This window comes from Nilaparvata lugens, chromosome 5 (assembly GCF_014356525.2).
Source record: "Nilaparvata lugens isolate BPH chromosome 5, ASM1435652v1, whole genome shotgun sequence".
In the NCBI taxonomy this organism is placed as follows: Eukaryota; Metazoa; Arthropoda; class Insecta; order Hemiptera; family Delphacidae; genus Nilaparvata; species Nilaparvata lugens.
This window is the reverse complement of record NC_052508.1, coordinates 21,841,874-21,855,649: the sequence shown is the minus strand read 5'-3', so window position 1 is coordinate 21,855,649 and position 13,776 is coordinate 21,841,874. Positions and strand designations below refer to the sequence as shown.

General features: G+C 34.3%; 1 protein-coding gene across 1 annotated transcript in view; it reads right to left on the bottom strand.

Moving 5' to 3' along the window:
- LOC111051090 (protein O-mannosyl-transferase TMTC2) overlaps positions 1-13,776 on the bottom strand; it is a 192,319-nt gene that overhangs the window by 91,164 nt on the left and 87,379 nt on the right. The window contains exon 4 of the mRNA XM_039427940.1: positions 1,388-1,502. Coding sequence (XP_039283874.1) covers positions 1,388-1,502 — 115 coding nt within the window. The remainder of the gene's footprint in view (positions 1-1,387; positions 1,503-13,776) is intronic.

Sequence of the window (13,776 nt, the reverse complement as noted above, 5' to 3'; positions counted from 1 at the left end):
TCTCTATCAAAATATATATAATATGTATATTTAAATCTGAAGATAATATTAGACGCAAGGTCCAATTTTTTGCAATTTCTGTGCTGAACTTGGTAATTTTTGAATTTATCAACACTGAATCAGACAGGGTACTACATTTATCAAGGATAAAATGAAAATGAATAAGTATTTCCTTATATTGACAGATGAACGAACGCGATAATCAATTCAATTATGTCGTACTCATATCGACCTAATAAGGGAGCTCTTCAAAAGGTTCGATCGGATGGAATATATCGAAGCAATGATATTTATAAGTTGAACACAAGCTATCACCATAGAGAAATCAGCTGAGAGGTGTATTATACAACTCTGATATTACCTCTATGGGGGACATTTTCAAATGGCATGCGAATTATAAAGATCCATTGTGCAATCAACTCCCATTTAGTAAATCTGGAGAACGTTGAAAGCTTGAAACTCACGCTTCTGATAAGAGCTTTAAATGCAGAAAAACTAAATAAATTCTAAATAAATTATCGATTCTGAGCTATATTTCAACTATTAATTTTTCATCACACAATATATTTTTCCCAGATTATTTCATATTCAATGCCTACTCCAACTAATTGGAATGAAACCTGCGTAGGCGAATTCATAATAAGTGCACCCAATTATTTGTTCTCGCTTGAGCTATTACCATGAAAATTCCTCAGAGAATTCGCCAGAAAATAGAATAATGCCACTTCAAAAATTATTTTACTCAGTGATCTTGTCGAGCTATATTTTTCTTTAGAGGCCAATTATCAATAGCTGCCTTCGACATTCGACTATCAAATTCGTGGCATAGCTACCATGCTTGATAATTCAACATTTTTCTTGAGAAGGAATAGTTTGAACAGAAGGAACATAGTTTGAGAAGGAACACTGCATTCAAAAGCCACGGTTGAACTTCTTTACTAACCCTATTTCTGGTGAATTCTTAAACATTTCTATAATAAATATTATATAACATAGATATTATCTATTATCATTTTCACTCTTCGATTGTTATAAATTACTTTATAATTAATTCATCTCTATAATGCTACTTGATAAATCAATTCTAGTCTAATGACAATGACATGAATCGGTCGTGTCATCAAAGAATATAATCGGGCTCTAGTGATTCCAAATTATCAAATACAAGATGATGTTTCAATAATGGATGCAATCCTCTTCATCCTCCAAATGCAATCTTTGCCCTTTGTGATTATTGTTTGTTTTTTTCATGACTCACATTAATATGAATATGTACAGTCGATTTCGACGGAATCACTTCTGGAAATACGAATTCCTGGAAAATTCAATAGAAAGCGTAGACTATCTTGAGAATCAGAGTATCAAAGTATATGAAACGGTAACTTACAAATTATAGTGGACATCGGCCATATTCGATCTGTATCTCAGAGCTGTTCTAAATGCTTGCTCTGCTTCCACCATTCTTCCTTGACTACTCAATACACTTCCCAGATTACCCCATGCTGTAAAACAAACAAAAACATTCATAGTTAGCGGAGTTCTAGAAAATATATAATATATAAGGAAATTCGACGAGAGAATTCTAGGTGAAAAAGAAACACCTTTTATTCTCAATCCATTACAAAGAATACTCACTTCCACATACATTACATAGAAAATACAATAATTCAATTCAATTCAATTATTTATTGCCAGAATTTAACAATGCTACAAATCAAGGTTTCAATAAATCAACACTTATTACAAGAGAATAAAATAAAATTAACTACCCAGAACCAGAAAAACTAAAAATTGTTTCAGGCACCACCATCAAAGGAAAAGTCTTTGACCGCTGGTGGCAGTCGCAAAAAGTCCGATTCAAAATAAAAAACTAAAAACAAAATACAATTTACAATACAAAATCGAGTTGATGACAAGAAAAAATACTTCACTGCAAAAAACAAAAGAGTGATAACGAGTTTTGAGAGAGAGAGTGAGTGATAAAAAAAGATTTCCCAATAGGAAGAACTGAATTAATACTTATAGCAAGTAGGCCTATTGAAACTCTGACAAGAATGAAAATCATTTGTATACAACACCCAGATATAAGAAATGAACATTTCGCAATAAGTTGTTGATTAGGTACCTGTCTCATTCATCATTTTTCGAAAAAACATCATTCAATCATCATCTTAGTTGAATTACTGAGGCAAAGTTAACAAAGAGATATGATATAGGGAATAGAATAGTAGCTGTGAATAAGTCTGTCACATGGAAGACCATGCTTCTCTGATGAGAGAGACGAATCAGGAAAGCTACAAACTTTGAAAACTTCTAGCAATCATCTATAGAGTGAGTTGCTTCCTGATAAAAGTTTCAAATATATTAAGGTGGAGCGCATGTGTCATTTCGAGCTTGCTTTCTTGTTTCAAGTCTCACTATGACTCAATCCTAGATCTAGAACAAGAAATATACTAGAATACAGCGACTGTAGCAAATTGCAATATTGTTGCCGAGAATTTATTTGAGAACTTTCCAACAAAATCGGAATTTCCGGTCGAAAGGAATACAAACTCCACTCATTGGAGTTCTTCTTTCACGTTTCAAATTTCAGATCGGAAAAGGCGGCTGTCTCCAAGTGAATGTGGAACAAATAGCTTGAATGGCAGTTACTTATATCGCACTGCTCGAAACATGAAAAGTTTTTGAAGCTATCCACATCATTTTGAACTGTTTGAGGTAAAATGCTGTTTTAGTTTCTATCCAAAAATATCAACAAACTATTTGGTTGATTGCTATCCATGCTATTCAATTGCGAAAAGAAAAAATGATTGCTAATCAATTCTTAATGGAATAAACTTGATAATTCCTGAAACTAGGAGTGATAACACGTATTTGTATTAAGAGATAATTTCATGATTCTCTGCAATGAAGAAATATTCACTGGGAATGGCAATTGAGGATTGAAGAAATGAGTCGCTTCCTCTCATCAGTTGACTGACAATGGAAAATACAGTATTCGTCAAAATATTCATCAATAGCAAACATTTTTTGTTCAATATTGAGAACTCTATGATAGCATATGGATTTTCAATCCATATAATAAAATAATAATCAGATAGATAGATAGATCATGTAATAATCAAATAGAATAAGTATTTTGGAGTGAATAAGAAGAGTTCAGGTGATAAAATGCTATAGAAATGAAAGAGACATCAGAAGTTGCGAACGAACAGTTGAGACAAAGCTAAAAACAACTAGTTAATAGCTAGGTGCGCTATTTTGTCTTTTTTCATATTCAAATCTCTTCTGCATTTGCTGAATCTGATCCAAAAATCCCAGAGAACAGAGAAAGAGAGAAGTGATATATTTAAAAACCAAAGGCTCCACGAACTGAAACGTACAAAATTCCTCGATGATATTGCAAGGGACCCCGCTGGCATAGTCTACTCAACTTCCTCTATTCCCTGAGTTTATATTTCGTGTAGCGTTCCACGCTACTTTTGGTGCTCAACGTGCTTCTTATTCAAGCTCTCTCTCTCTCGTATCAGACCACCACTTTTCTTGTCTTCTCTAATATCTTCTTGGTGTAAAGGGAGCCTCCCGTCGTGACGTCATCATACAATCATTCTCCACTTGCTTCCCGCACACCTGTTGCCAGGCCTCCATCACAGCAAATCTAATGAATAATAGCAGACCCATATTTAGTTCGAATAAATTTCGTCTTTTCCGTGGAAAATATGTAGAGTTAATGAGGAAAATTTGTCTTGAAGAATAACTCTGACGTTACATGATGTTTTTGTTAGTTTTTAATTATTTTCATTTATATAAATAGAATTAGAAGATAATATTTTATCAGGTATTTTAGTTTTTTCTTCAAAATTTTTGTAAGGATTTGTTAAGTTCATTCATTTTTGTTTGTAATTGTCACTGTTATGAATAAATTTCAAATTTTCAGAATAATTTTGAGTGGTTTTATTATGTAAAATACATTGAAACATACATCTTATCAATATCCACTCTCATGTTAAGGGATACCTTTATTATTTATTGTGATGATAAAATGAACCTAAGAGTTCTTCCCTGGTGATTTTATGAATTATTCAGTTAAAGGAATGAGCTCACCGACTCTATGTCCACAGATATTTGTCCCAGCCGGTAGACCATTGGTATTGTCTATCAGTTCGCACACATAACAGTTATAATCACAAAGTCCAGTCTATTTGAGAACTTGCACAGCCGATTTTCGAATTTATAACTACTGGACAAATCACTACCTGCTTCAACCGATACTGTGATAGACCAAGCCGAGGGAGAGTCTACGGAGAGAGTCACTGAGAGAGAGAGACGTTGCAAAAGGAGATAACATCCTTTCCCAAAGTTGATAGAAGGGAGGGGTAAGCACCCTCGATTGCAGGCAAGAGATAATAAAAAAATCTCAATGAAACAAAATAAAACCATTGAGTTAGATTGGGAGAATTTGGTAAACGCAGGCCCAACAGAGGGCTATACATTATAATAATACAGTACAAAGACGTTTGCAAACTTGTGCATTTACAAAAAAATAAAATTAGAGATCGATCATTTAATAATTGACTGATGAGTGAGACTTTATCGTATCGAGTTGCTCGTTATCAATCATTTTGAGCTCTGCCAGCCAGCTTATGAAATGTATTGTCGCATTATGTACGAAGTAGACAGTAAATTCGAAATTTGAGATCAGAGTACCCTTGTTTCAACTTTACTCTATTATTTTATCTTTTTTTCATAAAGGATGGCAGAATGCAATTCATGCACATATGAGTATACAGTATCTCATTTGTTATACCCTACCGAATACCCTTATACCGTATCGTGTTACTTTTCAATTTCAAAGATTGATAATCAAATTAATCAGTACAATCATATGAAAGAGAAGATTTCTAGATTTGAAAAATTGAATATTAATGATTATTTATTCGGAAAAATAATACAAATTGATGAATAAAGTTAAAAGATAATCAGAGATACATCACGAATAATTTATGTGTCCAACTGTCCATATTAAGGTTCCAATAGATGTGTTACTATCATTTGAATGAGGTAGTGATATCATTCATAATGAATGCTGACAGTTGGAAGAGCTCGGATCTCACTACACAATATCTCAGTATATTTTCAGCAACATGATCTTCCAAGGAAACTTTTCGCCTTTACAAAATGAACTCATACGAATATCGAGTACTGTAGTGGATAAATAAATTGCATTCAGTGATTAATATATTACGATATACTTTCATTTGAGTCTCATATTAATATTTATTTTATGTTCCAGTGATATGCAGAAGATTCAAGTCTGGTGGAATTTATTCTGCTCAATCATTCCAATTACAAGAGAAGCAAATTGTTTGCCCTGGATCCCACATGTATAAGTTTGCGCCAGCTATATTCCATGTCTGCAAAACAGGATGAACTTCTAGACTGGCGTTTTAGGAAAATGAAATCGCCGGCAATTCCACCCGCTCTCTCATCCCTTCCTTGCCAATCGCCATATTGCCATTGGTAGCCGTAAATATTTGTTTGTTCCGAACACGCTGTTACTCGAATTAGGGAATAAGTGACATTAAATTTTATGCCGCCATTTCGACGGAGAATAAGTTTGTTGGATAAGATCAGTTTAGCTTGAAGGAATGATGTGATAACGTAGTTTCCAACTTGAAAATATCATTGAACATCGAGGGTGACTGAGATAGATAGCAAAGGGAAGAGGAGAAGGATATCGATTCTGGTGTTTTCTTTGAAGACGCTCAAAGTTGAGCTGGTTTCGAGAATCATCTCCACGCATTTGTCTTTGTCTTTCCCGAACCACTCCTCTTCCGATCCGTCCAATCCGTCTCCTATCTCTGTCTCTGTTTCCGACTAATACTCTAGCCTCCCACACTACAGGAACAACCCCTGTAAAACTTGTATCCGCTCTACAAGTTGCTCTACTTGTTCTTCGACTGGAGAAGTCCTTGGAAGAAACCAGGAACACAGCGCGCTCACAGACCACCTTGCCAAACACAACACAAACATACACTCGCACATTGTCTTGCCACTCCAAATCCACCTACAATCCACCTTATTCTCTCACTTCCCATTTCCCTTTGCCCTTCTGTTCACCAAGCTTCATCTCCGTCATATCAAGTTGATCAAATTGTTGTTCTTCTCCGATCACCGGCTTCGCATCAGACTTCCACTCCTTTTGTGCAAGACTATACACTTCTATTTCTCTTCCTGCATAGACACACATTATTCCGTTATGTCTAATTTTAACATTATTTCTTCCACTTGGTACATATAAATTGACTATTACTGACCCATATTAGTTGAATTAGTAGTTTATCTGGCCCATATTAGTTGTAGCTCACTATTGAGTATTGAATTCAAATGTTAGATTGCATAGTCATTGGTTTGAAAGGAGATAAACAAGAGTCAATAGAAGAAGCCAGTATCAAGAATAGCATAATCGGAAATGATGGCATTTTATTATTTCCAAACATGTGGAACCAAATAATATTTTGACAGGGATTAATTGGAATCTTTTTCCTATATTAGAAAATTTTGGAAAATTATTTTATAAAGTATTCCACCTCCTCAAACCTTTAAAGCTTCTGAAAGCTTTCCAGTATAACATGGGAGTAGATGGAAGAGTTTATAATTGTTAAATTGACGGAAAGTGGAGCAGAAAATATTGGAAAAACGTTAATATTGTTATGAGCTAATAGATGGATGATATGGACGATAAAGAGCAGAGCAGTATAATCATCCAGCTCTATCCGGCCCTTTTGACCAACTACACTTGAAATCTTGAATGTTCGAATTTCTTTCAACAGAAGCAGACCTCTCTTGAACCAACAATGTATTCAATATAAGTTTTCAATGATTATTTAAAATTTTCTGTTTCTTCGTAGTTCACTTACAAGAATTTATTGATAGAGCTCGAATATTGATAGAGATTCCTTGAGCACCACAAATACACTGTTCTCATCTTGGATGGATGATGCTAGAATATTAAGTGTTTTCAAAGAACCGTTATGGTGTCAATTCTGATTAATGGTAGATGACTCTCACATCTACTGTAATGCATATCAAACTGAAAAAAACTGTTCAAATGAATCATTTTCTGATTAGATGACGGCATATAAAGATCTCTGATTAGTGGGTGTACTATCTTCGTCTCCCTGGCATTTCGGTTCTTGCTTTGTTATTGCAGAAAAAGAATGGTACACACTCTGACAAAGACAGAGAATGCAGTGTTCTTGGATGAAAAGAGGCTAAAGATGGAAGAGTTGTCAAGCTATTGACAAAACCCGAGCACCAAATTTGGGCGTCTCAGATCGTAAGGAGAGAGAGGAGACACGAACTGAATGAAAGGCTCGCTAAGAGACACAGCCTCTGCTCGTCTGTACTGGAAAAAGTAAAATGGAACGGGACGAATCGAGAACAATGCTCAAGTTTTAATCATCCTGCTTTGCCTTGCCGAGGAACAAAAGATCTTTCCAATCAGGAAAGAACAGTGTCTGCCTTTTGTTCCCACTAACGTTGGCTGCAACGTCAGTCTCTCATTAGTGATGAACGATTTTGCTATGATGATGTTGATCTTGTTTGAAAAGTCCCTCCATTGCGATGACACAGCCTCCTTTGACTTTTCTCATTTGCACTGCCAAATCCTAACCAGCTTAAAATCTCCGATATGATTGAGTTTTTCAATTCAACCTCTCTTATTCTGATTGAATCAACGTTGTTTAACGGGCATGTTGAGCCTGTCTACCTAAATACTGTTGTAGTTACCACGTTGGAGGCTTTGAACTTACTAAGGAATCACCAGCTCTCTATTATAGTACTTATGCTTTGGATCTTCAATTTGATAAAGAATTTTTTATTTTGCCTAACTTATTCAACTCATTTTCACACACATGAAAAGCCTCTGAAGACTGCCTAAATAAAGTTGCCAAGTCACGTTGAAGAATTTTAACTTACTCAGGAGCCAGCTGGTAACGGTGACACAAACGCGAAAAATAAAACCAGAAATAGCATATACACAAAACTATGATGTTCTAGATGAACTCAGATTTAAGGACTAATCATTATTCACTATTCTAATGAATTCTTGTTAAAATAATCATAAGACAAACCTATAAGATATAATTTATCCACCTGCGTTTCATTCAATCGAAAATGATTTTTTTGAAAATTCTACCTTTGTTCTCGGAATATTTGTAACTGGTAATTGAATTTATTGTTTCCCATCAATACGACCTGTTATAATTAAAGAGATTTCGAGTTGGAAATTTGTTCCAACTTTTGATTTCAATACAAATTGAATAATTGTGGTTGAATTGGAAATTTCAAATGTAATGCATTATATAATGTAGAAGGGAATGGAGCAATAACGTTTTTTATCATATTATTGTTTGTTCAATCCTTCTATCAAATAGGTGCTATTGGTATGACTAAGAAATATTTTGGACTTGCTCTCTTGCCTTGTTGAGTATAAATGTTTTTGTTAATATTGATGTATACACATTTTTGTGTGTTGTGAATAAATTGAAATTGATGAATCAATGAGTTGGTTGCATTATTCCACTGAAACTTTCAGGAACTTTTATTATTGTAGATGGAAATTTGATCCTGATTGAATAAGAAATTTTGATGGTACTCTATCTTCAATACTCTTATCAATAGTAATAGTTTATTCGTGAAAGACTTAAATCTGGAATATTTTTGCTATCATGATATAGATAATAGGATTAATTGTATTGTATTTATATCAGTAGAATGACAGTTCAATACGAACATTTTTTGGCATCGTTTTTCAGGAACGATGAGGTCTAGAACGACAGGAAAAGCTATGGAGCATATTCTGGGCGCTGATACTTCAAGAAAGATATTTGCTTCTTCCTGTAAGTTCAACCACGACTAGTAGAGGGGGCAAGATAGCTCAAGGATATTATCCTCGTCCCAGATTACCTGCCTGCATTTTATAGATGGCTGGTTGACTTCACCCTGTCGGGGAACAACCATCCCCCCTGCCGCCTGTCATCATCCCCTGGGCGGGGAACCCTCTCTTGCTGACACTCGCACATTTTTCGTTCAAGTGCTTTTCACGTCACAAGCACGGACATTGCCGTATAAATGATAACATCGGCCACTATTATGGAAATACCACACTGAGTGGCATCAGCCTCAAGCCGCATCACAACCACATTGCTAACCCAAACTTTCAACAATAAATTGACCAAGAGTGCACTGCAGTTGCTAAAAGCAAACGTACTTGTAACATTATTCACAAAATTCCCATATTATTTGTAAAATATCATCATGATTTTAATAATTTTTTTTATACTATCCAAGATTTGATCAATAATAGAATTCATCTGGAGCCAGAAAATCACAAACCTAGTAAATATATCCTTGAAACATTTTTGGAGCTTACGAGATTGAAAATCTGGGATACGGTACAGTAAACTCTAATCGTTCAGTTCAATCTATATTGAATTTTCAAAATAGAATTCATCTTTAGCTAGAAAATGACAAACCGAGTAAATATTTATATTTTTGGAACATTTTTCTGGAGCTTACGAGATTGGAAATGTGGGATATAGTTAACTTTTCTATAGTTAACTTATCTAACTGTATTCTATGGATTGATGATCGATCTAACATACTATTGGCGTGAGCTGTTATTAGGAGAAATGATTGAATGTGAAGTGATTTGTGAATGATATTCTGACAGTCATAATGATCATGTTTTTGACGATATAATCCATTTACCAACTTAAATTAACGAAAGCCGTCCACGGGTAGATCGCCTATAAGTAAGAAGAAAATTATAAACTTTCTCATTCTATAAAAAGAATAAGTTCAATCAAGTTGTTCATTGGAGCAGCAGAATAAACAAGTCATTCTATGAAGTATGATGTACATGAGGGAATTTATTTCCTAATTTTTGACTGGAGAGTGATTTTTCTCTTATTATTTTGAAGGTAGCAGAAAGTAAAAGCGAGATATTTCAGTTTACTCTGCGCTGGGAAACGTTTTGGCATGAAAAAGTTGAGAACACCACATTATGAATCCAGTCGTTTGCATCATATAAAAGCACTTGAACATGAAGCGTTTGGCGAGCGAATTGCTGATTCAGTGAAATTATTGGACCGGCAAGATAACACTGCTACCTCAACCCTACTCACCTAATCATAAATGCCAGTTCACACGTCTACATTCTGGGAAATTAAATAAATTTAATTAGTTTCTGAATTTTGTCACCAGGTTCGCAATGACAAGTGAAATAATTCTGTCTGACTCATTTTTTATATCATCATTATTCATCACCGCTAGGGACATTATCAATTTTATAAATTTATCATATCATACTTTTTGCAGCGCTTGCCTCTCATCGAAAATGGAACTAATCATTTCACTTGGGAAATATCCACGCTTGCGGTGCAAATGCTCCCTATGGCGCATCAAATTCAATGATTATAATTTGATTCCGATTTATATTACAATTGGATTGCGATTGAACTTCTGAAACAATCCCTTTCTAATTCAACGTTATTGGCAATCAAGTTCCCATTCAATTATTAATTAAATGAAGGTCATAGCCGTTGTGAATAGTCTTTCGATTTTCACCGTCAGGGAGCACCATTACGTTTCATTACGATTATGACAATCGCTCACTTCAATTCATTTTAGAGGTAAAAAAATGAATGATAACATAACGAATCCTTAGTCAAGTTGTAGAACTCGATATGAGCATCTAAATATATGACCAACGCTGATATATGAAGTGCTATCAATTGATGGACAAGTAATTATTCATTATAATCCCATTATATTAAGCGAGCAATTTCTGTATTTATATATCTGGTTATTTTTATATCTGGCTATCTTTATATCTGGTTATTCATGTTTAACGGATCTCGAAAACGGCTCCAACGATTTCCACGAAATTTGGAACATAGTAGGTTTATGATATGAAGATTCGATTGCACTAGGTCTCATCCTTGAGAAAACTCGCTGAACGACATTAAAAGGATAATTCATCCTTGGCTGGAACAGCTTGGATAATAAAAAAGTGAGTATGTGAAAAATCAAAATATCGCATCCCCGAAATTCATAAGATGACGTATAGCCAGCTGTGAAATATAAACACGATCATTTTAGAGAATTGTGTTCAGTTTATCAATACATAAAAATAACGAGTGAAGCTCAGTGCCCCGATATTAATATTCTTATCTGTGATTCACAACAAAATGATGACAACGAATTTTGGTAAGTCATTGAAATTCCCACGTCATTGAATCTCCAGTGTCAGTTATGAAAGTCATTGAATAACCTGAATAAACAGTTAAAAATTACTACTCAGTCATTACATCATTTTATAGTTCCACTTAATACTTATGCTTGGTTACATCAAATTGGTTTCTCAAAGGAATGCCCCACATATAATAGGTCTATGTTTCAATTGAATAATCTGAATAAATAATTTTTCAATTGAGTCATCGATTCATTATTTATTCATGTCATTATTTCAATAAGGTACATTACTCATATACAAGCTCTTTTAAGCATGACCGTATGTGGGTGAACTGAATACATAACATAAATACTGAATTACACTGAATCCATAAACAATGGATTCTTATTATAATAGAATTATTGAGAATGATGTTCCATATTCGATAATTTTTCATTCGGAATTCTCTTGCATTTAAATAGTCGGTTAACAGGGTAGAAGTTACATTATTTTGACAGTTGTTTTATAATTCTGGTTAATGCATTAGAATTTTTGCATGCTGCTCCAGAGTCAACTTATGGAAACATGAACGACTTATTTGATTCTGCATTTTGAAGCATTGCTGATTGCATTTATTCTTCCTCCATCTACTATTCAGAGTCCTAATCCACTATCTAAATAGAAAATGAAAAAATGCATATGTCTGTGTTGGTGATATATAGGTATATATTTTCATGAATATGGGTGGAGTGAAAATGTTGTGTATTTCATGAGACAAAACAATATTTCCTCTTTTTGTGGAATTCCTCTTTTCCTCTTTGTCACTAGCGAATTACAAATATTCCTATCAGGGAGAACTTTCCCCCTTGATGCTTTAATGCTTCCCCCTTATTAATACATAATAACTGAACTTATCTTATAAACCATATAAATGAATATTACAATATATTTTTTACATAGATTTATATTCAGATCAAGCAACTAGAAACCAATCCCAATGTGTGAGATATCTCAATTGTGGATTGGAATGGGACACATTTTGAACTTATCAATTGAAAAGATAAACATCCTTAAGAACAAAGTTGAGTATAACTGTGGAATATCTTAACTCAAAAACTGAATGAGTCATTGTTAAGAGAAATACATTATACTAAAATAATCACATTTCAAATCCAAGTATAATTTCATGGCATCAGGAAAGTGATTTCAGACTCGAGGAGATAAACTAACCTTCATTTGCACACCATGCCTCTTATCGGGGAAAATCGATGAGCCCCCTGCTAGGGTTTGGGATGCTTCAAGAAACGCTAACGCATCACGCTATCTCATAGAATATCCGTCTTACGCATAGCATCTATTTCCCGTAATTTGTTAGACTTTTCAACAACCATCTCATGAATTATGGAAGGATTTGCTGTCGAAAAAAAACCATTCGACATTGCACTCTTCAGAAGAGAAAATTCACGATTTAAAGGGAAATCTTCAACCCCATTTCGCTCAAGATTAATAGCTCTCTCTCTGGTCACCGAACGTCTACAATGTATATCACTATTAATAAATTTATGAAAAGCTTGTTGCTTGAATAGTGATCTGGATATCTGTTACACGTTTTTAGTTCAAGACATAATATGTCTTAGAATAATTTTTAATCTGTTTTGTCAATCGGCAGGAAAACTTTGGTTTTCCAAAGTTATCTTACTCCATTATTTTTGGGTATTTTCAGAAATCAAGAAAAATATCCCAGCAAAATTTCCTACACGAATACAGTGTTAGTTGTATTATAATAGCTACAGTACATACTTACTCTATAGTACAGTACCTGTTCGTTTTTACCGTATAATTATAATATGATAATAGAAAGCTTTATTAAAAACAGCCATAACTTCCTTGTTTTCGGATATTTTCGAAAACGGGACTTACGCTTTAATGAATTTGGGGTCGCTGAATCCAAATCCGAAATCAGAATCTTTCTATCTCCATTTTCAAGAAAAATAGTTTTTGAGAAAAGTGGTGACCGGAGAAACGTAGAATCACCATGTGATAGCGGCGATTTGTCCGCTAGTATCTCGATCCAAGCCGGTTTCTGCTTGCCTCGAGGGGAAAAGACGTGACAAAAGGAGGTTCCTGGCTCGGGTTCACCATGTGAAAGACATGATTTGACTCGATGTACTTCGACAATAAACGTGAACACTGTTCAGTGTTCAAGTTGCACGTCTCCTATCGTGTGAAAGAGGCCTATAAAAATATTTCCGATTTGTGTTTATTCCATAAAGTCCAACATTTTTCTTGAAAGTTGATTTTTAAGAAATTTCGAGCGGGTGTTAACCGTGCTCTGCAAGGGTCTGTTTGAAGCACGAATAGATTTGATGAACTTGAATAGATCCATGCTGATATTGAAAGTAACACCTGTAATGATTTTTAATAGAAGAATTACGGTATTTGATTTATCCTACGTCAAATTTGTATTGCAAATTGAATGAATATGGTTTTATTATTAAAATTATAATCAATAATTGAATAATAATTATGAAAATAGG